Below are 26251 nucleotides of genomic sequence, written 5' to 3' on the forward strand. Positions count from 1 at the left end.
CAACCTGCAGTATGACAATAGACAATTGTTTTATATAACCAGCAAATATAGTTATGATAACCTGTAGTAATGGGTTCAACAAACCTTTTCCATGTGCAATAAAAAAGTGAATTGTTCAGTTGTTGTGTATTTTACATAGATGTCATATATTATACATACATAATTCTTTGTTTCCCACATTTGCAGTCGAGTTCCACGGAGACATATAACTTTGTCCGGGACAAATTAACTGACTGGGATCTCAGTGAGTTTATTCAGAGATTTGAAGGTAAAGTACTGTGTTACAGTTCTGCTTTGGTGGGCACATACTGTATATTGAGATTACTTAAACTTGTTTGTTTAATGATAAGCAACTGGATCACAATAATACCATATCATTGATAGTTTCCGCATGTGATTATTTATAGAAAACCACAGCAAGTTTATTTTTGACATTTCTTTTTATTTCAGACCAAGGCGTTGACAAGCAAACTTTCTTGTGTCTTGAGAAGTCAGCCATCTTCAATGACTTGATTCCTAAAATTGGACCAAGAGTGAAATTCAAAAAGAAACTCAGAGAATACTTACAGGTAATGTGCAACTAATGTATGTTACAGACACTTTACACCAAAACGCTACTAGTAATCAGCACTCATATGTGTGTATTCATTCTACCTTTCACAAGTCACAGGAGCATTAACTTCTGTCTTGAGTTTGTATGAAATGAAAGAATGATCTTACATCCCTAACTGCGGGAAATCCAACGCTGTCTTTCTTATTTTTTTAAATGGAATGACAGTGGCAGCTTTCTCTGATACTGATAATTTTGTCAGCCACCTACCACACTAATGTCACTTCAGTACCACTTTAATGTAAATAAAAAGACAGTAAAAAAAAGATAAAATTAGCTAAATGTAACTATTCTACAAAACATTGCGGAACAAATTACTGAGACACTGAAACAGCGAGCCACTGAAAAAGATAAAAACAAGTTGAAAATTATTGACCAAACAAAGTACTGGTAAAGAACAATTTGAGTCACAGGCGAACAAGGCATTAAGGCAGTAGTTCACACTTGTTTCAGTATGTGCTTGTGAAGTAAATATTACATTTAAACATGTGTCCCCACTGCAGGCACTGAAAAGAAAGCACGCTGATACTCCTGAAACGATGGATACTGACACAAATTCAGACCAAGAGGACAGCCCTGAACTGGTTAGTTATTTGAATACACATGCAAACTGAACGGACTGACAAATACATCTGCTCTTTTAAAGGAGTAGTCCCACATTTTGGAAACTATCACTCATTCACTTTCTAATGTGAGAATGATATTAATCTTCTTTTCTAATTATAAACAAGTATGGGAATAAGCCTATTTCACATAATATTTTATAGTTTAGTATTTTAGTTACCCGAAGGACTTTCAGCAGATGCAGAAACATTCATCATGTGCAAAGTCAATGTGAAGGACTATTGCTTATCCAGTCACATGTTATGGCATTATCTTTGCACATCATCATTTTGAGATGGTTTTGATAACTCACCTTAATATACTGCAGGTTCTAATTAGATGTTCTCATATGCAGGACCCGACTATTTTTCCATGGCACTTTGAGTCTACTTCAACATCTGGCACAGATCGTGACAATGAGATGGTAAGAAGTTATGCTGTGAAGCCCCATTCGGACTGGATTTATTTCTCAAGGGGTGGCGGGTTGGTTTTAACATTACATGTGCTGGTCAGAGATTTTAATCCCGTCTGGAGCAAATATTTGGGAATCCTCCCAACCCCAATAATAATTCAAGAATGAGTTATCTACTTTTTCTGTTGCTTCGCTGGGTCCTCTTGTAATTTAGATCCCATCCGGGGTGATTTCCTTGTATTTTAAAGTGGACCACTGATTTTTTGTTTTGTTTGTCCTTCTACTCTCCCTACGCTCCCACTGTAATGTTAATCCCTTCCGAATGGGGTTTATGTTTTTTGTTAACACACACTTTTCTTCAAATCATTGTGTTATGCACATTAAAATATTTGTTATGTCTTTGCAGAGTGAGGAGCCACTGTCCATAAGTAACTCAAGTTCAGGCCTACTTGCTGTGATACTCTTCTTTTTGCGTCACAGTCTAAATGTGGCTGTGGGTGACTTGATGGCTCTACTGAATTTTCTCAGTCCGGACCTGGTTGTTTCATCTAAGTATCTCTCTGATAAGATTACTGCCTTGTCTACTGTGTTTTACTGTGCTCTTGAAACATGTCAGAACTACATGGGAAAAGATCCTGGTGGTTCTTGTTGTCACTGTGGCACAATGTTCAACAAAGAAGAAAGTACTAAAAATGGAAACTTCTTTTTGTCTGCATCACTGAAAGACCTTCTGAAGGGCATCCTTAAGATCCATGGCACTGATTTGATACCTAAAACAGTCAATCAAGGGAATGACATTAAAGATGTGATGGATGGCAAAATGTACCAGAATCTACTTAAACAAGGCAAATTGGCTGCAGATGACCTCACGCTGTTATGGAATTGTGATGGTGTACCAATTTATGACTCGGACATATGCTCGATTTGGCCGCTTCAGTTTACTATTAATGAACTTCCTTACGCACAAAGAAATGAAAATGTGATGGTTGCAGGACTTTGGTTTGGCACAGAAAAACCTAAGATGAAAACATTTCTAAAGCCTTTCATAGATGAATGTCGTGATTTAGCCCAAAATCCCTTTCAGTGGAGCGACAGCAATGGAGCGGTTCACTCCTCAAAAGTCTTCTCCTTGGTTTGCTCCTCTGACGCCGTGGCAAGGCCACTCCTCCGGAATTGCAAACAATTCAATGGTGAATATGGTTGTGAATGGTGTTTACACCCTGGCATGGTGGTCAAAAAAGGCAGTGGATCCATGAGGTCGTACCCATATGATGAAGAGAAACAAAAAGCAAGGTCAAACGAAATGTTCAAGCAAAATGCAACACAGGCTGAAAAGTCTGGCAAGGAAACCAATGGAGTGAAAGGATTGTCCTTGCTTCCCATACTTCCCTTGTTTGACATTGTTTTTGGATTTGTACCCGAGTACCTGCACTCTGTTCTGCTCGGTGTGTCCAAACAACTTATATCGCTGTGGTTAGACCCAGTCAACTCAATGAAACCTTGGTATGCAGGTCAACACATTTCACAAATGGACTCGCGTCTTCTCCGTCTAAGGTCGACATTGGAAAAGAAACCCTCGTCTCTACGGTCACTGAAGTGTCGGAACACTTGGAAAGCGTCGGAGTGGCGAGCATTCCTTTTATTTTATGCGATTAGTGTCCTGCCTGGTATCCTACAGCCTGACTTTCTGGAACATTATTTTTACCTGTCATTTAGTGTTCACATTCTGCTACAAGAGTCAATATCCCAACATGAGCTTCAAATGGCCCATGAGTCCTTGGTACGCTTTGTGAAAGACATGAAAGTACTTTATGGTGAAGAAAATGTGTCTTTCAACTGCCATCAGTTAATCCACTTAACTGAAAGTGTACTGAACTGGGGGCCTCTCTGGGCAACGTCAGCATTTAGTTTTGAGAGAAACAATGGAAATCTAAGAGCTCTGCTTCATGGCAGAAATTGTAACCCTCGAGAAATTGCCCAGAGGTTTCTCGTTTGGCAGCACATACCCAGACACCTTAGTTCTTTAGTATTTAACCGACAATCAGATTTTGGTGAATTATTAGCCAAGCTCACAGCAGTAAACGATGGCAGTGGCTCTGACAAAACCCTTGGAAAATCACGCCCTCTGGATCTCACAGAATCCATAAAACGATCAGTAGAAGAGCTCTTAAATCGACCAGTCGTTAAATCAGTAGAAGCCTGTGACAGCTTCACTAGTGGACACACTGTTTATCACTCTACAAACTGTAAAGAGTCAGACCAGACAGACTTCGCCGTTAAACTGAAGAATGGCTCCTTCGGAGAAATACAGTTGATTTTACTTTTCAAAGAGAACTGTGTTTGCACATCCAAATGTTTGTGCCCGGCTGTTCCAATCGTTGTGGTCCACCTGTACGACATCAAACCTGCGACATTGTTCAGCGATGAACATCCTAACAAAACATCTAAGACTATCTTTGTCAGAGTTGAAAGGACGGATCAACCCAAAGCATTCTTCTTAGAGGACATCAGGTGTAAATGTAGGTATGTGGATGGTTGGCTTGTGCCTGTACCAAACACATATGAGAGATATTAGAGTCAGTGCAGGGCTAAAGCTCTTGCAGCAGCAGGGCTGCTTTCACCAACCACTCATCATGTTCTTTATCTCATTTCCTGGTGCTATGTCACATCGGAGTTATATAACTTATGGCCAACTTGACCCTGGGCATTGTCTGTGATGTTTGATGATTAATTGATAAGTTTGGCAATGGAGTTGAAGTGTTGAGCATGCAATGACTGATTAGCTTATAACAGTGGATGTCAAATGACCAATCTGTCCATAATTGACTGTAAATATTAGATATCAAGATAAGTTCAAAGCCTCTTGCGACAACAAAAATATATTGCTCTGTGCACCACTGCTAACCTTATGACAGTTCAACAGAGTCTTCAGATGCTCCAAGTAAAAAAGGGCTTTTATTTTTAAGTTCTTTTTTGAGGGTTTTGGAAAAGATTTTAGCTTTTTATCGTTTTTTCTTTTAAGATCCTTTAGATAGAGGGTGTTTTTACTTACTTTTGTATCATGTCATTTTTGTAATTTATGATTATCTTGTTATTGTAAAAATCCAATAAAACTTGATTTTATTTCATACATTCCATCAAAGTCCAGTCTTGCTCATTTCTGACGTTGTCTGCTTGGTCTCCCCTGGGATAGTAATTAATTAGCCATATTGAATAGCAAACCTACTTGCTGCGGTGAAAATGTTATTGTTCATTTTGTTGGGATTTACTATTGTGGTTAGCTCAAATAGTTTTATGCCCTGCTGGTTTATTGGTGCTGTATGTGATATCAGGGGTTAAACATAGCTGTGTGTTTGTAATGTACAATAAGGGTCAGATTGGCATTCAAATTTGGGGTAATAGGACCAGGGCTGTGAAGCTGTCATTCATAACCAAGCGAAGTTCCCAGAGAGGCCGACATGAAAGGCCTGAAATAAGCTCAGCTGTATGTTTTCTTCCTCCCTAAGCAGACTGAGACAGTCTGCGTGTAGATTTTGGAGGGACGTTCGATACCTAGGTCAGAGGTTTCTTGGACCTTGCCTAGCATAACTGATCCCCCATCGATTATAAGCAATATACCATTTCCATAATAAACTTATAGAAACAATTTCAGCTTTACATTTTTCTGGGCACTTTTCAGTCTCATCTAAAAAATGGAATTTAAACATTTACTGACTTTATTATAGTAGGTTTAGAATACGAGAATAACCTTTTTGTTAGGTGGTATGTGGTCATCTGTTTATGTTAAGATGTATTTTATTTCAATGATGTATAAATAACTATTGTGTCACTTTGGCGATTAACTTGTAGGAAAAAAAGGTAAAGAAACAGACATTGTAGCTGTAAAATGAAGCATCGCATTAGTTCATGCAGGACACAGAAGTCATACCCCCCCCCCCATTTAAATATGACACCCTCCTCATCCTTGCTACACCAATGCTGTTACAGACTGTGCTGCTGGCAAAGCTTTGCCCCCTCCACACCAGCCTCCACCCTTTTTTAGCTCAGAGTTCGTCTTGCAAAGCAAATAGTTGCAATGGTATTCAAAGTCTTACTTTGGGCTCATTCCTGTATTGGGGGGGGGGGGGGGGGGGGGTTATGCATGGTGCTCCCTGTTTTGGCTTGGTAGCTGCTTGGCTAATCCAGGAAGCATTTTAGGAGCAGAGTCGCCAGCGCTGAGTATAACTGTATTTCCATTTGTTGCAATAAAACCGCAACACGCCTACAAAGCTTCAGTGCCAGTGAGGTGCATAAACCACAGAACACTTCTCACGATTTTGAGCCTCACTTCCTTCTCCGACTCGGCAGGAAGTAGAGGTGTCACATAGTATCAGTGCTCATCTGCAGTAAACAGCAGTACCCCGGTTTCATGATATTTCCAAGTATTTGTTTAATTTACAATTTGATAAGTCAACTAATTAATTGATGAACTCTACAGGCAAATAAATAGAGAGGTAGATTTGGTTGGGGTGTGTCACACATGCCTACTGCGGGGATAAATCACACACTCGTAGAGAAGGGGTAAGATCAAGAAATAAAATCTCTTTCTTTGTCTTTAATCATTAATATTGACAGAAAATAATGTGAAAACATAGTAAAGTAATAGACAGACTATGTACATGTAATGTCATCCATACATACACTTTATCATCAAGTTTCCTGATTTCGTGTTGCTTCAGAGAGGCTGCATAACGACAGTAATTAAAGGGTGGTCTCACTCAAAATCAACAACATTTTGTATAAATGTGGATAAATCAAGAAAACTCAGTCAAGTAGCAGAATGGTTTCATTGCTTTGAATACTGAATGTGTTGTTGTTGATTTCAGGCTGACATAAAGACAGCTGTGTACACAGTCCTTCAACAAAAGATGAGGGATGAACTTGATCAAGTCAGGAAACCAATGAAAGAGACTTATCTGGCTTTTGAAAAGTGCCTCAGTGAGGGGGTTGAAAAATCTAAAAGTTCATGTGAAACAGACTTGAAGTCGGTGATACATTGTGATAATTTATAACATAGTAGTTAAGACCTGTTAGTAGGTGTGTTCACACAGGAGCCTTATGTTCTTGAAACAGAACGTGTCAACGTGTAAAGATGTGTAATTCTGTATGTTTGTGGCTAATTTATTCAGCAACTATGAGGATTATGTCTATAAACTGATATGACATTAACATTGTCATTGAAAAGTCATGTTGTTTTTGCATCTAATTTTAAACATGTAGAAAAAACTTATCTCCACAATCCAGATGCTGTAAATCTCCAAACCATTTGTCAGTTTGTCTTGATAATGATTGCTCTTCATGTACAAACAGTGTTTAATAAAGGTGTGTTGTTATTCATTTAGGATTCATGGTAGTGAAATGAATTATGAAAAAAGAGGGATCACAGAGACAATAACATCAGTGTCATTATATCAGGCCACCAGTAAACCTTCTTTTAACAAGTAGCTGACCTTGTAGGTTAGTTTCTCTTCATGATAAACTATTTGCATGAGTTTGTTTGTTTTGGGTGTGTGCTTTGGTGAGTAATCTGCTGTTGATACCAGGGATTTATAAATGATGTGTACACACGATAGGAAGAATTTCAGCACACAAACAGATTCACTTTTTTAGCTATACTGTATATAATAATCATTAAGTTGATTATTTACATTCAAGGACAAAACTTTCTGACTGCGAAACAATGTTTTCTAAGTGTGTTGATTCATATCAAAAATGTGATAGAACTAGATGATAGTAATAAACCAGCTTATCTGGTTTCTCATTATTTACTGAACAATTATGTTTTGACAAAATGAGTCCTGTTTTTAATACTGTGCTTAAGCAATCATAAAATAACTGTATAGCGCTTACATCCTGATTGATTAGTTGACCATCAAGCTATTAGGTGTTTGACCAGGTGACACATGTATTGGCCAATTGGTCCATGGCTGTGGCATTTTGATTGGCAGTGTTTTGAAAGACATGTGACTTTATGTGAGAGTCCTGTGTCTCATGTAGTGAACTGTGTGCAGTGTGTTACAAAAAGTGTCACTTTGAATTGCAAATTGGATGTAAAGCAGAAAATGTGTTTAGAGTTTTGGAGACTTGACCTTAGGTTTTGCTCTCACAGTGTTAGTCTCAGTAATTGTGCTTTATGTGTCATGTTAGTGTGTTAGCATTGAAAACAACTGTAATCACAGAAGTGGATTATGTGTTTGCACATTTGTAATAAACGCTGACTTTAACCTTTAACTATTTATTAACTGTAATATTTCTAACCTGGGTGCTGTGGCTCAGAGTTAAAGCTGGTTGTCTTTCAATCAAAAGATCATGTCCTCCCTTTAATGTTTCAGTTGTTAGTTCAACCGAAGAGACGTTTAAACAACAGTTTGAGTCTGTTAAGTTCAAAATTTCTCAAACAAAAGGCAAAGGAAAAAGCCCCCTTCTTTGCTCCTGAGCCTTCAGCAAGATAAGGCCGAATCAGCTGGTTGAAGTTTAAATCAAAAGTATTTAATAATTAACAGAAGCTAAAACAGTTACAAACTGAATCACACTGTGAATTACAAAACAAATATATATATTTCATGAAATAGATGCCCAATCCGCACCACACGACAGACTGGTGTATCTGCCCCATGGTCCGGAGGAGGTCTGATTATCTCCGGGGATTCACAGTTTCTTTGTCCCTCCAAAGTCTCTGAAATGTCTCATATTACACATTCCTTAGCCCATCGATCAGCTCAGTGATTGGCTGAACCCTTCGGACTTCAGTCGGCCACTTCCTTGACCAATTCCTCCCCTCTTCTGTGCTCAGAAACTCATCAGTAACATCCCCCTCTCTCTGATTTTTATTACTTTATGGCAGCGTCATAAATTCTCTGGCTTCTCTCACAGTGCACAATAAATTCAGTAACTCTCCTTTTAGTTCAAACCTTCTACAAGTAAACATATTGTAACACATAATATCCATCTCTAGGAGCGCTTTTAGACTTAAATTCCTCACAAGTCTCATAAAGGTAAATTATACATCATTATACCCGCATGTTTAGAGAAAAGTACATACAAATACAAATTAGATTTTTTCATAAGAACAAAAAAAAAATACATAATTAAGTAGGGAAATTCATCATGGGAGGAGTTTCAGAACCAGGAATCAAAAACACTTCAGGTTTCGTTTATTGTGTGGTGTCGGACAACTATTGAGAACAAAGGACTCCTCCGCTCGCTTGAAACCTGGAGGACAGGATTGATCTGCATCTATTGCCTACACGCTACAGGTAACTGCTGGAATTAATATTATGATATTAAGGAAATCAAACACCGCGGGTGATTCTTATTGACATTTTCACTTTTAATCTCTTATTGACCGTTTGAAAGCCGGAAGATCGTCACCGTGAGTAATAAACGAAAGGCTGTAAAATTACAATTTCAATAATGAAGTGCCCTTATCCCGACTTGATGAAAAGTTGGTACTCTTGGGGACAAACAACATATTGCCAGATAGCTACATGGGAGATTGCGTAAGCGGAACGTATGTTGATTTGAGTATTTGACCAGGCCTGGTGCTGCAGGTTTATTAAGTAAAAGGTACTGAAAGTAAGGAAAGGAAGAAAAAAAAACTCAATGCAGAAAAATAACTCCTATACCTGTCATTCAATTGTGCAGGAAGCAGGATTTTACTGTTGTAGTTAATTAATTGGTGTAGGATGGCAATTTATTATAATTTTCATTATGGATTAATCTGCAAAACTTTTTCTCTTTTAATCGATTGATTGTTTGGTTTGTAAAACTTATTTCACTACTTATAGAATGGTCCAACAAGCATTATTTTGTATTTAATATTTTTAAGTTTGGACTGTTGGCAAACCTAAAAATATTAAATAAAAAATAAATTTAGATACTTAACAATGAAAGCAAATATTCACATTCGAGAAGCTGGAGCCATAAAATGTTTGAACATGAAAATTTACTTTATCAACAAACAAAAAAAAGTTCTGCCAATTGACTAGTTGATGAATTGATTAATCGTTTCAGTTGTACTTGTATAAACTGTTGTCTATATGAGGTGTACCATTCATTGAGATGTGACTCGTGTTTTCTTAATCTTTGCTATTTCCTTGAGTCTGATAATAGAAGTTTCATAACTTCTTTTCCTTCAGTGAAATGTAACTCTCCAAAGTTGCAGTGGTTGATTTAAAACATGATTATTTGTTTACCTTCCAGTTGCCGTTCGTGGTCATGGATGGTTTTGTTCGTAATAAATTAACTGAATGGGATCTCAGCAAGTGGATAAAAATATTTGAAGGTAAAGTATTACATGCCTCTTTTTTTGGGCAACGATTTTATACAGCGTTTATATGACCTAACAATACTGAAACGTATAAGCATCTACAGAACTAAAAAAAACTATGAAAAATGCTGCAATGTTGTTCTTCAGTACAATGCTGACATATTCTTGACAGACATAGTTTTAAGAAAATGGGAGAAATCAGTTCTGACTAATGCTGGCAATTATTCTTGTTAATTGCAGAACATGAAATTAACACAGAAAGTCTTTACCTTCTGAATGATCACGAAATCGACAACTTGATCCCAAAAATGGGACCAAGGTCAATTTTCAAGAACAGACTCAAGTTGTTAAAGGTAACGTTCTGTACTGTGAACACAATTTACACAAATACTGTATTTATAATTTATAGGAGCACAGACTTCTGTTTTCATGACACATAATTGATAATAATATCTCACTAACAATAATAGCATGTGCTAGAATTTAAACATTTATTTACTATTATGGATTTGCAACTATTCTTTTATTTGATTTAAGACACAAATGTTCATGTTCACCCTCAGGGTCGTCCGTCCACCAGTGACACAAGTGATAAAGGTGAGACACACTTTATCTTATTGATTACATGTAGTGTTCATTGAAGTTTAAGGTGGTAATATCTTACTTTGACTAAAAAACTATATTGAGACAATGTTTTAATATTGTGAGAGGTAGAGGCAACAAACCTTTCTTTTTGCGTTTTTTTCAACAAAAAATATCCAATAAGGAAAGAGAAAGTCAGATCTTCAGGGTGAGTCCAGCCAATGTCAATCACCAACTAAGAAAAAACGACTTGCCAAGAAACCAGGATCAGACTCAGGTATTTATAATACACTCCAAACAATGGCAACCTACAACAACAACATAGGGTTACAATTTTTATGTAATAAAAAAATGTTCTTAGCTTACTTACATAGCAAATGTTTGACATATTCTTGACAGACATAGTTTTAAGAAAATGGGAGAGATCAGTGTTGCCTAATCCTGGCAATTCTTCTTGTTAATTGCAGAACATGGCATTGACGCGGAAAGTCTTCACTGTCTGGATGATGAAGAAATCGTCGACTTGATCCCAACAGTGGGACCAAGGTCAAGATTGAAGATGAGTCTCAAGTTGTTGAAGGTAACGTTCTGTACAGTGAACACAATTTACACAAATACTGTATTTATAATTTACAGGAGCACAGACTTCTGTTTTCATGACATACTTGATAATAATATCTCTTTAACAATAATAGCATGTGCTAGAATTTTAACATTTATTTACTATCATGGATTTGCAACTATTTTCTTTCGTCACTCGAAGGAACAAAACAGAGCAAATCCAGAAACAGTTAATTCTTCTGCTCAAGTAAGTTGAATAAAGTGTCAAGCACTCAGGTATCTTATAGCTGTCACGGTTGGGTTTTGCTATGTGTGAGTGTGGCGTGTGTTTGTGTGTGTGTGTGTCTCTCCTGATCATGCTCATTCTCTCCACCTGTGCCAAATCACCTGCCCCTGGTTTTTTCCTCTGCAAACCCCACTCATTTCCACTCACCTGCCGGCAATCCGCTCATCACCCCTCACATACTGTATACTCCCCTGCTTGCTCTGTTCCAGTTGCCGGGTTATCATTTGTCCTTTTTCCTCCCCGTGGACTCTTCGCTCTCCTGTGGTCATCTCTCGTGTTGACCCTCTGCGCCCCACGGTTTGTGATTCCCTTTTTGTGACCAAGCCCTTTTTGTGACTTTGCCTCATATTCCAGTTTGGACTTTTTCCGCTCCCCGTTGGAGTTGTTTTTGGTTTCTGTTTTTGCGTATGCTTAAGTGCCCAGTAAAGAGCCTTGCATTTTACCTCTCATTGTGTCCTGTGTCTAAATCTGCGCCAATCCTAAACCCACACGGTAAACCGTGAACCGTCACAATAGCATTTATTATAATTATATAGATCATATTTTCAATGTCTGCTCAAACTTTTATTTGGCCACTTAGTATTGATTTAAGACACAAATGTTCATGTTCACCCTCAGGTTTGTCCGTCCACCAGTGACACAAGTGATAAAGGTGAGACACACTTTATCTTATTGGTTACATGTAGTGTTCATTGAAGTTTAAGGTGGTAATATGTTACTTTGACTAAAAAACTATATCGAGACCATGTTTTAATATTGTGAGAGGTAGATGCAACAAACTTTGATTTTTTATTTTTTTCAGCAAAAAATATCCAAAAAGGAAAGAGAAAGTCAGATCTTCAGGATGAGTCCAGCCAATGTCAATCACCAACAAGAAAACAACGACTTGCCAACAAACCAGGATCATACTCAGGTATTTAAATACTTTCCAAACAATGGCAACCTACAACTTACTATAGGGTTAATATTTTTATGTAATAACATTTTTACTTAGCTTACTTACATAGCAAATGTCTGTTTCTATATCATGGCCACAGAAAATACTCTCATTTGCGAGAGAAAGTCCCTCTCACACTCTCCTCATTGTTCATTACCGCTTACTTGATTCACTGGTTCATGGTTCCTGCTGAACAGTTCTTTACTTTCACTCTGACAGAAGAAATCATACTGTCTGATGTGAAAAACATCATGAGATATGTCCATCAGAAAATACCTCCCCAAGACAACAAGCTCAACAAGTTCCTGAAGTAAGTATAAAGTTAATACATTTTCCATATTAATATGTTATACGGGCCTGTCACAGATCAAGGACACGTTTTTGATCATAACTGAACAATTCAGCTAATTATGACTGTAGTGTGAACAGGTCCTGCCCCACGGAAAGAAGGGCAGGCTCGCACTTAACACGGTGGTAACTCCGTTAGTAGTCCGACCAACCTGTGTGGGCTATTGTCCCACAGAGGTATCGGAAAAATACTTTCGGCCTTTTATCTCACCCCGTAGCTGAATTGTTAGGATTTCGGAATTATTGTCTTTCTGAGAGTCTTGTATGGCTACGCCCTATAGGCGCTCTCAGTAGGGTGTAACACGAACACCCAGTACGAGTAGTTATGTAGATCATCTATACCTTACTACTGCCTATTTTATGTTTCTCATCATTTTTGACTAACACTGCCAAGTCTTCACCCAGGGAACTTACCTTAAATTTCTCTAGTAGAGTGGGTCGTCACCTGTGTATCACATGTTTCATGGACAGGGGAAGAGGGTTAAACTAGTCTAAAGAACCAGAATCTTTAGTTTGGGTCGCAGACATTTACAAATGGTAAGGCTGTGGTTTTATTACAGGTTTTTTTCACATCATTCACTTACAACTATTTCAATTCAATGAAACAGTCTCAGTACAAAAGCTAATACTAACAATCCTGATTTAACAGGTTTTCCTCAATCAGCTTTCGCTGCTCTTAAGCTTGTCTTATATGCTTGTCTTATATGCTCGTCTGAGGCTGGTTCAACCCTTGATTTCAAGCGTCACTCACACATGAGCCATCCTGTATCTAGGTCAACAACAGAATGTAACGGGTTTGATCCTGTTTGAACAGGAAGGATTATATAAGGCTTGAGTGACTGTCTTACATGAAGCGTCTTTGCAGGTTATATGTTTAATCACTTATATTATGAAATATAACAGGTTTTATGGTGTAATGGTTATACTTTCATACTTTTCTACAATCTTCTAACATGACAATTTCACACAAATGTCTAATGGGATAAAATGATGAAGTGATTACAAAGACATGGATGTAAACTGCAACTTGACTGTTTGTCTGAGGGATACAGTCGTGAGGCGATAATTCTAGATCTGTTTGAAAATAAGTCTTAATTTACCCAAAATTTACAGCAAATGACTTCTACTGAAGATAGTACAATATGCTGAAGAGGGCTGTTTATAGACGGATCTCTTTCTGACTTTGACACATTCTTTCAGTGTTTTTATGTTTTTGAAACAAATGAATTAACCCACACATAAACTCTTATACAACAGGAAAAAAATCAGTGATTTGAAGACGGACAAGAGGGAGGTGGTTGGTGTCTTTGGCAAAACCGGGGCTGGAAAGAGCTCTTTGATAAATGCCGTCATTGGAGTGAAGAATCTCCTGCCCTCTGGAGATGTCAGTGCATGTACCTCAGTCATGATTAAAGTGGAGGCTAACATGCAGAACTCAAAGTATGAGGCAAACATTGAGTTCATTACAAAAGAGGTAAAATGAGCTGAATATATTTGTTTATTTGAAGCTATTTAAAAAAGTTTGCCATATAATTTAACAAAGTTAAAGCTATTTTTTTAATTTTATTTAGGAGTGGAAAGATGAGTTGTGGTTCTCTAAAAATTTCCTTGGGGATAATGCGGATCAGAAAAGTGATCAGAAAGTTGACGATGATTCTCGGGACATAGTTGAAAAGCTGTCAGCGCTGTATGGAGAAGACTGGAAAAACAAATCTCCTGATGACCTCATAAATGACAGATATTTCAAAGAGATCCCAGAATTTCTCTTTTCCAAGGGGAAGATTTTGACAGTCGAAACAGTGAGTAAGAGTAAAAATCTTGTATCACTTCATAAGAAGCCTTCTTGTCTGTCTGACAGAGGGAAATGTTTTTGAGGTTTATGTAATATGCATGCTGCCTAGCCATTCCAGGTTGGTTTAGTTCAACGGTAGTTCAACAAATGTAAAAGTAAAATCATTATGTGAAACCTTCTACTTAAAAACAGAGTGGCCTTGATCCACCTGTCCTCCAAAACTACAAATCCATAGAAAATGTCCCCTTTATAGAAAAATCAGAAAGAAGTTTGTATACCAGTAGATAAATATATTTATATAACTGTTTTAACATCCAATCAGGATTTTTCCTCCATCTTTGTGCCCAAAGATTTTACATTAAGATTAAATGACATCTTGTATTATTAAATCTCAACACTGCTTTTGTTCACACTTTTGTTCAGCTGGTAATACTAATAGTAATTATTTTATCTCAATCAGCAACCCAACTTCCCAGCAGGTATAATCATGACCTTTGGAGAACCACAAGGATCAGTACTTGGCCCCCTTCTATTCAGTCTATTCATGATCCCTTTTTATACAGGGACACTTAACGCTGACGATGCTCAAATCTATATTTCTCTTTCACTGGTAGGCCGTGGTACCATCGACTCACTTTGTCACTGCATTGAAAAAATCAATGGCTTGAAATTGGTCTCTTGCTAAATAAAGACAGAACTGAGGGGATTGTCTTTGGTGCCATTAATGAAATATATAGAATTATTGCACATCTTGAATCTTTATCTGATTGATTGTAAAATATTTTTTAGGACCAAATTATGTTTCTAACATGCTCTATCCATATGAACCTTCATGTACACGTCATCATCAGACCGGGGTCTGCTGACTGTTAAAGGTCAACATGAAACACAAGGAAGCTGCATTATGCTACGATGATAAACATACTTGCTATGACAATCTTGGGCACTGTCAAAATCGGATCAATTTAAAACCTAATTGTCACCCAAAATTGCACTTTTGTGTCCACTTCCGGTTTAGTATTTCATATTTATTGATCCAAATTTAGCTTTTTGCTTTTGTTGTTTCAATGATGGGGTAACTTAATCGCTCTTCTTTTATATATTTACGGCCCGAGCTACCGACGTCGGGCCGCGAAGGCCCTATTGATATTGTACCCGTTTGGGTAAACGTACGCATGGTTGGAGAACTTGCCATGCATGAAAACTCACCAAATTTTGGGGACTTGTCAGGCCTGGTGAATATAGCCATCTGAAAAAGAATGCATCTTTCTGTGTTAAGAAATGGCTCTCTAGCGCCCCCTACAAGTCGGACCGGCGACGCCCCTCGGCCAGTATGTCCGATTGACTTGAAATTTGACACACATGTCCACTTGAGCAAGAGCTACAAAAAAGCCAATCAGACCCCTCAGCTCCGCCTACTTAGATTTTCCGCCATATTGAATTTAGTGTAAAACACATTTCTGCGAACTCCTCCTACATGCTTAGTCCCATTACTACCAAATTTGCTGTGGATCATTACTGGATCTACGTCATCAAAAGTTATCAAAAGCTTTTTGATATCTCTTTTCGTTTACAAGATATGTACCAATAAACTTCTTAGGGGCGTGGCTTAATATCAATACATATAACTTCTCAACCGTTTGTCCTAAAATTACCAGATTTTCAGCATATGTGCACATTGCATCCTCTAACATACCCTGAGATTTATTTTGCATTCGACCACTAGGGGACGCTACAGTAAACCCGCAAAGCCTACTGGCTAAAGGAAATGTCTGATGTAACTCAGCTGGACTTGTTCCAAACGGTCCCAAACTTCTCATGCTTGATAACACTCATGGCCTGAGGATGTCTACGAGCTAATTTTCACTAATACTCAGAGCGCCACCTGCTGGCCAAAGGAAATCTGCGTTTTGTGACAAACTCCTCCAGTTTACATTACTTTTACACCATGTGGTTTACACTTGACACAGAGCAACATAATGCATGGTTGCACGCGTTCTCTAGCGCCAGGCAGCGGATACAGGAAGCATCAGACTATTTGCAAAGTGTCATTTCCAGCATCAGGCGGTCCACGTGGGATTAAAAACGTCTCGCTCGCGGACGCGCCGTCCGACGGTGGAGGACGTTCTCGGACGTGCAGGCCGGAGTCCCGCCGGCACCCCCGACGCGCTGCAGATTGCGAGGGCCCGTTCATCGCTGCTCGCAGCTTTTTCCTGTTTTAATTCTTTTGTGCAATTTGTAAAGCAGTTTGAAGTTGGAGTCTGTGCTTATGAATGAAATCTTCTTACGTTGCATTAATCTCATTTTATTATTTATTGCAGGCTAAAGAGCTATCTGCAAAATTAGTCAGATACACAAGAAGCGACACAAAAGATGAAGAAGGTAAAGATGTAAAGAGGTGGTATTGGCCACTAGTGAAGTGTGTGACTATCAAGGTGCCAAATAAGGATCTTCTGAAGCACGTCACACTTGTGGATCTTCCTGGAAATGGGGATCGTAACAAGAGCAGGGACAAGATGTGGAAAACGGTAATTCATCACATGCAATGCTGTTTAGTGTATTACTGTGTTATCTCCAAAGTGTGACATCATGTTATTACAAAGTACTGATGACCATCATAATTAACTTGCTGTCATGTCCCTTCAGCTCGTTGGAAGTTGTTCCACTGTGTGGATCGTAACTGACATGAATCGAGCTGCATCAGAGCCAGAACCCTGGGAGATCCTGGAAAGTGCCTCTAGCTTCATGGGAAATGGTGGCCAGTGTCAGCACATTCACTTTATCTGCACTAAGTCTGATCATATTGAAAATTCAGAAGATCAGTAAGTGATTTAAGATGCCAAAAGTACATATACATATATATTAAAGGAACTGTGAGGAATTTTGAAGTGTTTATGAAACAGTGTCAATAATAATACTGATGTCTCTATATGACCTACATGAGAAAATGGGACCACCAGCGAGTAGATTGTCTATTTCTATAGAGTCATTCTTAATGTTTGTCATTGGTTTTATCAGTTCTTTCAAAGAAATTCCTTTAGAAATCAATAACTGCTCACACACTCATCACAACTAACTAAACTGAAATAGTAGTACTTTGTCTCTATGGTTACGAATTTACATATTTCTTTCCAGAAAACTTCCTATTAGATCACGGACCTGTAAAATAAAGTGATGCACGTTTCAGTATAAATGGTGGATTCGATAGTTACAGCTTCAGGTTTAAAAGAGATCATTTAGACTTTTATTCTGGATGCAAAAAAAGTTGGAATTTGAGGTTTCAGTTCTCCAAAAACTGTATAAGGTGCAAATTAATGCAAATATTTTCATTTAGTTCAGCAGCTGGTGCTCGTGCTTTCATATTGAAAACAAATGATCGAGCCAAGAAAGAAGTGAGAGGAGAATTCAGCAAACTAAAGGAGGTTAAGGTGAGTTTCATAGACTGACAGAAAGTATAACACAAAGATTGTCTATGACTCTAAGCATGCATTAAAACCAAAACTTTTTCTCTTCAGAAACATTTCAGTGATGAAAGTTTCAAAGTGTTCACAGTGAGCTCCAAAGAGTTTCTAAAAAGGAAACGTCTAGATAAAGACGACACTGGTAGGTGAAGTCTTCATATTTGAGCACATTTAAGTTTACTTTAACAAAACAAACAAGAATGACTATTTGGATTATGGCAATACAATTTAAGTATGCTTTGCAAGGGTGTAACAATACACGTATTCGTATTGAACGGTTCGGTACGAGGCTTATGGTTCGGTACGCATTACGAACCGAACAATACGTTTGAATAATACTGTTGCATTTGGAAGATGCAGAAGCTTAAATTGTGGGAAATATAATGTTCTCTTGGTGGAGCTACTGCGCTCAACATGGTAGCCCACCCGACGTAACAGACAACGTGCTGTCTGACACTCCCACCACAGAAGAACAGCATTGTACTCCGGTGAGGCACGTTTATTCTGGGAGAGGCATGCTACGCTAAACTAGCTTAGCAGGAAAACCAACAGCAGCACACACGCTACAAACTCTCCCCACAGTGTTTAGGTAGCTGTTCCCTACCGATTCAAACAGGGATATAACAATCACCACGGCGATTGTTATATTTATAGCTGCGGATATGAGACCCTACTCTGTAGTGGAAAACAAGGCTGTACGAACCCGCTTAATGCTATTGAGCCCCGTGACACTACTCATTCACGAGCCCATTTCTCCAGACCATAATTCCTGCTTTGTAAAAGAAAACAAAAGCCCAAATAGAGAATTAAATGTCCGAAGCACCCGCTTCTGCTCTTGACAACAGAAGGCGTCACAGACTACACAAAGCTTCAGACACGGCCCCTTGAGAGTCTCACCAGCGAGGATTTGGCATTTCTGCTTTTTTGCTGTATTGAAAACGTACCGAACCGTGACACCACTGTATCGTATTAAACCCAACCGAGAATTTTGTGAACCATTACACCCCTAATGTTTTGTAACTATTTAAGATGCAAACTGCATTTTATTCACAGAAATACCAAAACTTCAGGAATTTCTGCAGGGTCTCAATGACCGTCACTCAGAGACGTTAAACTATGTGTCTGGAGCTCGTGGGATTCTCTCTCTGATTCAAGGGGCCAGCCGTAGAGAAGGGGTAAGATCAAGAAATAAAATCTCTTTCTTTGTCTTTAATCATTAATATTGACAGAAAATAATGTGAAAACATAAAGTCAAAAACAGACTACTTACATGTAATGTCATCCATCCATCCATTTTATCAATCAAGTTAGTTGTTTTCCTGATTTCGTGTTGCTTCAGAGAGGCTGCATAACGACAGTAATTAAAGGGTGGTCTAACTCAAAATCAACATTTTGAATAAATGTGAATAAATCAAGAAAACTCAGTCAAGTAGCAGAATGGTTTCATTGCTTTGAATACTGAATGTGTTGTTGTTGATTTCAGGCTGACACAAAGACAGCTGTGTACACAGTCCTTCAACAAAAGATGAGGGTTGAACTTGATAAAGTCAGGAAACCAATGAAAGAGACTTATCAGGCTTTTGAAAAGTGCCTCAGTGAGGGGGTTGAAAAATCTAAAAGTTCATGTGAAAAAGCCTTGAAGTCGGTGATACATCCTGTACGTATTTGAATTATTACAACATCATTACAACGGATTTTGCACTTTATATGAATGTCTTAAAAATGTTTCTGTTTTGTTCCAGAATAAGTCAGGTAGTGGTTTCCACATGACACTGAAGTGTATTGTACAGCATGATGGCACCTACAAACCAAAAAAAAAAGGGAGACAAATAAACCTCAATATGAAGTTATCTTCATACCTGACTGAGAGCATTGATGAGGAATTCAAGAAGACCTTCCCGTAAGAAATGACTCAATAAAGACATAAAACCCTGAGCAGGCTAATTGTACAAACTATGGATAATGTCTAGAATTAACAAATTGTACATTATACAGTTATACAAGTTATGAGATATAATGCATACATACAAATTACATTATTGAAATACAAACTTGTCAATGATGCATTCATGAAACATTTCAACTTGTTAACATGTTTCAGAAATGAAGGAAAATGTGGACCTTTCAACGGAGTCCTCAATGCATTTTCACTTGACACGAAGATGATGAAAGAGAAGACAAAGTACAAAGATGTCGAACTGCAACTGATATTTCTCAATACAGAGGTAAAAGAGGAGAATAGTACCGTTAGTCTTTATTAAGCTATTAGTCCAGGTCGGAAAGGCTTCAGCAGACATGAAGACTAAACATTAGAGAATAAATGAAATATAGATGTTTTTAGCTGTTAACATATATACACTGTTTATGAAGAAGTTTATCAATACAGTATATGTCAGTTACAACTGGAGACGCCCTTTGAAAAATGAACTGCTGCTGCAAAACTGATGACCCTGACCATATTCATGACAATGTACTGGAGATTCTGAGGTGGTTTAATTACGATTCATATTCTCTCTCTTAGGAAGAACAGATTAAGGCAAAACTCAACAACACCATCCGCGAACGTAAGAAAACGATCTACAGCAGTCTGACGACAACAATTGAGACAAACATGCAGAAATGCTATGACGGTACGATAAAGATCATCACATATAAAACCTGACACTGTAAAAATGCACATTATTCATCATAATTGTACAGAATGTAATTCTAATAACATTTAATTGACGAATGTTTTCTGTGTTATTGTAGATGCAAAAAAAATTAAAGGACCGGGCATGCTGAGTGATGTGAGAGAAACTATGGTGAAGCACGTACTTGGGTTAAAAAACGTCATGTTTCAGAAAGCTAAAGCTGTTATGTTGAAACAGCTGGATGACTTGATGGTTTGTAACATTTTATAATAAGTCGTACGATGAGGATATAGTAAAACATGTTGTGCTGCTTATCTTTATCTACAATTCTAGGTCATCATATATATAATCAAGTGGAATATGCCTCTTGTTGAATGCTGCTATTGCTACTAACACACTGCAGGCCCTTTCACACACATTCAGCTATTGTTATAAGACACATTTTGTCTGTGAGTGATCAAGATGTTTATGCTAATTTAGAGTGACATCCTGGACTATCTGGAAAAAACAATGCAGAAATCAATCGAGCTGTCGCTCAAGACAGATGGTGTCTCAATCCCAGGTAAAGACAACGTTGCAAAATAATAACATGATAATCATTAAAAATATTGACTGAAATGAATATGTCAACAAATTTCCAATAGTGTGATTAATAGTGAACTTGATGTTAACATGGTTTTTTTTTAGACGTTACATCGGAGCTTGTGATGGTGAAGAACCACTACAAAGAACTGCAGGGAAGCCCAGACGAAGAACCACTAATTTGGTAAAACTGTAGTTAAAATATCTACATAATGCCTCCAGATTGAGCTGTTCTGAAGAATGCTAACGATGCTTTTTATTACAGTAGTGCTGGTCCGCCCAGCCGGCAGCTGCACAGCTGACAACCAACTGAAGAGCCCTGCATGCACGCTGGTTAGAGACGTGAGGCCTCTGGATTTAGTCTCAACCATTTTTGTCAACTCATCTTCTCCAGGTTCTCTTTGAGTGTTGTTTTGATATGTACTTTGAATTAGCTTGTTGTGAAAGACATGCATAGAGATTCTATGTGTTGTTGGGCATTTTTGCTTTTGAATGATTAATGATCAGATGCAGACAGAAAATGTGTGGGGGGTGAGAGCGGGATTTTATGCAGCAAAGGTCCCCAGTCTGATTCAAACCAGGTACATTGTGGTTTACACACTGTACAGGTCTAATGCCGAAACAACTACGTAATGATGCCGATTTGTAGGCTACTTGTCTTCTCAATGGAGCTCGGATGGTGCTAGGCTAAGCTAACATTGTAGCAGCTCCATCAACACTCAACATAACGTCACACAGGCGTAAATACGGCAGCATTTATTCATTGTTTGTACCGGATGGTTTACACAAATATTTATACACATAGTTTGGTCCGGTCTCTATTGATATGTGGTATTGTAGAGCTCTGGGTGAACACAGACGGCTACAGTATTTATTTCCTGATTCAACAACGGCAGGAAGTCAGTGATGACAGGAGCATCTCAACGCTGATAGGCTATCGCGCTGGGGCGTAACGCGAATATTTCGCTGAAGTTGAAAAATTTCAACTCACACGCTTGGGGCGATTTGCCGTTTGACGCGAATTCGCATCAATCGCGTCGCGCCATTGCAAATTCGCGCCGCGGCAGTCTCATTGCATCTGTGCATAGACTTTGTATGTATGTATTTCATGATTTAACATTTTTTTCTTCATTCATCAATGTTCTTAATTGTTTTTAAATCTCCTTTTCTTTTGCCTTATGTTTTGATGTTTTTAATGGTTTTATGTGACGAACTTTGAATTGCCTTGTTGATGAAATGTGCTATACAAATAAACTTGCCTAGCCTATGTTGTAAAATTATCTAAAACTTAAAACTTCTCATCTTAGATCTGACCTAAAATTGAATTGCCTGAAACAAATCTACATCAGTTCCCAAGCATTTTTAGTAACACACACCACAAATACTATATATATTATAAATGTGTGATAAATCCTGAACCTTGATCACAGTACGTACTGTATGTTGAATTTTCAAAGAATGATCTGACCTTTTTTCTTTCATGTTCAAGGACAAAACTTTATTACTGCAAAATAATGTTTTCTAAGTGTGTTAATTCATATATCAAAAATTGGATAGAACTAGATGATAGTAATAAACCATTCTATGTTTTCTCATTATTTACTTAAAAATATTTTTTTCTTAATCTACACTGATTCTAAATTAATTTAATGTATTTGACATGGTATACTGACCAATAAAGTTCACTTTTAAAGTGCCACATGTACTTTGGCTTCTTTGTTGTTTATGTTGTAAAATAATCTAAAAGCTTCTTTATGTTCTCACTAACATCAGCTTTTATTGTGAGATGAACAAATGATTTTCCAACTTTGTTCTTGTCAAATTCTTCTTACTTAAAACTTCTCATCTTAGATTTGACCCTAAAATTAAATTGCCTGACACAAACCTACATCACAGTTACATTACATTACAGTCATTTAGCAGACGCTTTTATCCAAAGCGACTTAAAATTCAGATTCAGATCACATTTCTACACCGTAGGCACAACTACGGGAGCAATTTTGGGGTTAAGTGTCTTGCTCGAGGACACATCGACATGCGACTAGCAGAGCCGGGGATTGAACCGCCGACCCTCTGAAAGACGGCCCTGCTATCCACAGTCGCCCCACTGTTCCCAAGCATGCAGTTCCCAAGCATGTTTAGTAACACACACCAGAAATACTATATATATATTATAAATGTGTGATCAATTATAACATAGTAGTTAAGACCTGTTAGTAGGTGTGTTCACACAGGAGCCTAATGCTCTTGAAACAGAACGTGTCAACGTGTAAAGATGTGTAATTCTGTATGTTTGTGGCTAATTTACTCAGCAACTATGAGGATTATGTCTATAAACTGATATGACATTAACATTGTCATTGAAAAGTCATGTTGTTTTTGCACCTCATTTTAAACATGTAGAAAAAACTTATCTCCACAATCCAGATGCTGTAAATCTCCAAACCAGTTTGTCCTGATAATGATTGCTCTTCATGTACAAACAGGTTTAGTAAAGGTGTGTTGTTATTCATTTAGGATTCATGCTTGTTCATGCTTCAAACTGCCACTTATTGATGCAAGAACATGGAACATGCAGACACATGTAGGGACGGGCATCATTAATACTGCTTTTTGGTCCAGAGGTTTATCACAACTCTTATCACTTCCTTTCTAATTACTGTCCAAGAAAAATAAAAACTTCTCACAGAGACAATAACATCAGCATCATTATATCAGGCCACCAGTAAACCTTCTTTTTAACAAGTGGCTGACCTTGTATGCCTTCAGGTTAGTTTCTCTTCAGGATAAACTATTTGCATGAGTTTGTTTGTTTTGGGTGTGTGCTTTGGTGAGTAATCTGCTGTTGATCCCAGGGAGTTATAAATGATGTGTACACACGATAGGAACAATATCAGTACACAAACAGATTCACTTTTTTAGCTATACTGTATATAATAATCATTAAGATGATTATTTACAATCAAGGACAAAACTTTCTTACTGCGAAATAATGTTTTTTAAGTGTGTTAATTCATCTATCAAAAATGTGATAGAACTAGATGATAGTAATAAACCAGCCTATCTGGTTTCTCATTATTTACTGAACAATTATGTTTTGACAAAATGAGTCCTGTTTTTAAAACTGTACTTACGCAATCATAAAATAACTGTATAGCGCTTACATCCTGATTGATTAGTTGACAATCAAGCTGTTAGGTGTTTGACCAGGTGACACATGTATTGGCCAATTGGTCCATGGCTGTGGCTTTTGATTGGCAGTGTTTTGAAAGACAAGTGACTTTATGTGAGAGTCCTGTGTCTCATGTAGTGAACTGTGTGCAGTGTGTTACAAAAAGTGTCACTTTGAATTGCAAATTGGATGTAAAGCAGAAAATGTGTTTAGAGTTTTGGAGACTTGACCTTAGGTTTTGCTCTCACAGTGTTGGTCTCAGTAATTGTGCTTTATGTGTCATGTTAGTGTGTTAGCATTGAAAACAACTGTAATCACAGAAGTGGATTATGTATTTGCAAATTTTGTAATAAGCGCTGACTTTAACTTGTAACCATTTCTAACCTGGGTGCTGTGGCTCAGAGTTAAAGCTGGTTGTCTTTCAATCAAAAGATCAGCGGTTGGATCGGATCCTCCAGTCCATGTCCTAAATAACCCTAAATAAATGAATGTGATGAATGGGTGTGAATGATAATGGATCAAATGACACCTGTACAAATACAAGTCTATTTACCATTTATGAACCATGTCAAACCTGTTTATGACTTTGTCATAGTACTTTTCAGGTAGTTCGCATATAAAACATGACCTCTAAATTAATCTACATTTCAATAGCAAATATGTTTCTTTTGTGGTCCTCATGAGTTCGGTGTTTTCCTCTGAGTCTGTTGAAAGAAACCAGGTATCAGGCATCAATAAACCAGCTCAAATGGTCAGGATGGGTAATTAATCTGCTTGTTTTCTCCTCTGAGTTTATCTTGGCCATGAGGTAAATTGAGGGTTTGTCACTCAGCACCATTAGTGCCCTGGAGGTCATGCAAACAGTTTCTGGAAGAAGTTTATCAGTTAAAATTTTAAGGTTACAAATTCTATATCATAATTGTTATTGTCACGCATCAGTATTCTTCATCTTTCGTTGATTATCTGTACGAGCACCAGTAAGTTACAAATGATGTGTGCACATAAGATTAATTTCAACAAACAAACGACTCCTCTGGAAAAAAACAACGACCCTAAAACTTCCTGATCGCTCCTCCGGGAAATTGTGATTGCAGCATACATATAAATATATTATATTAAAATATTAAAACAAGCACCGACTCTTACTTCCTCATGTGAACCTGTTCATGCCTTTGTCGTTTGTTCTCGTCTTTCTGTTGCAGCAACTGTTAATCTCACCAAACCATGTGATCTCTGTCAGTGCAGTGAGGGGACAGTTAGTATAAAAGAGTCCAAAGTACCCAGAGCACCAGAGGAGTGGAATACATAGAGTTCAAAAGTGAAAAACTAAATGTAAGATTGTTCAATACTACTTGCATACTGTGGAGATAAAGCAAAACATCTGTTCAGCAAAATATAGACTCTACTGCCCTCTGGTGTTCACAGCAAGAACAACTTATAGTGGGTGTATTATGGGTGTCTACATGCATGCACAAGAAGCACAGCTGCACACAAATTCCTTAAGATATTAAAACACAAGCATCACAGCAGTATCAGATACAGTCATACCAATGGTAAAATACATACTGCAAAATGTGCACTAGCAGTACAATAAACTACTGTGGTTCACTCTCAGCGCTCTCAGAGCATCATCTTCGGCTGCAGCAGGAGCTGTTTTCAGATAAATAGCTCTTGAAACCCACTGTACACTACCTGCTCAGCACCAAACAGCAGACAGACAGTTGGCCAAACATTTGGCTGAATTGTTCACTGTAAAATTTCGAGCAACATATTCAAGATGCAGAATGAACATAATCTTTACAGTACAAGTGAGTATCCCCTAACTGGACTTTATAAGACTTAGTGCACGATAGTGGACTTCTGGAATTGCCTGACCTGGCATTGTAGTTCTCTCTCTCTCTCTCTCTCTCTCAATATATATATATATATATATATATATATATATATATACATACAATATATAT

The 26251-nt window shown here is 37.8% G+C and overlaps 1 protein-coding gene and 1 long non-coding RNA gene across 2 annotated transcripts; both read left to right on the forward strand.

Moving 5' to 3' along the window:
- Nucleotides 1–1150: 1150 nt before the first annotated feature.
- Nucleotides 1151–2180, forward strand: LOC142938511 (uncharacterized). Its single transcript, XR_012949651.1, has 3 exons — nt 1151–1194; nt 1569–1637; nt 2032–2180. It is a non-coding gene; the product is annotated as an uncharacterized LOC142938511 (long non-coding RNA).
- A 7701-nt stretch (nt 2181–9881) lies between these two features.
- Nucleotides 9882–21303, forward strand: LOC142945286 (nuclear GTPase SLIP-GC-like). The gene is made up of 20 exons (XM_076086703.1): nt 9882–9948; nt 10983–11095; nt 11279–11323; nt 11981–12014; nt 12165–12275; nt 12519–12609; nt 13905–14121; nt 14219–14446; nt 16761–16967; nt 17086–17261; nt 17774–17867; nt 17955–18042; nt 18954–19075; nt 19384–19557; nt 19643–19800; nt 20002–20125; nt 20422–20530; nt 20652–20785; nt 21014–21095; nt 21221–21303. The coding sequence occupies exons 1-20, from the start codon at nt 9882–9884 to the stop codon at nt 21301–21303; spliced, it is 2457 nt and encodes an 818-aa protein (XP_075942818.1).
- The last annotated feature ends 4948 nt before the right edge of the window (nt 21304–26251 follow it).

The sequence above is a fragment of the Anarhichas minor genome, unplaced genomic scaffold, assembly GCF_050575085.1.
Source record: "Anarhichas minor isolate MPS153535 unplaced genomic scaffold, ASM5057508v1 ptg000007l, whole genome shotgun sequence".
In the NCBI taxonomy this organism is placed as follows: domain Eukaryota; kingdom Metazoa; phylum Chordata; class Actinopteri; order Perciformes; family Anarhichadidae; genus Anarhichas; species Anarhichas minor.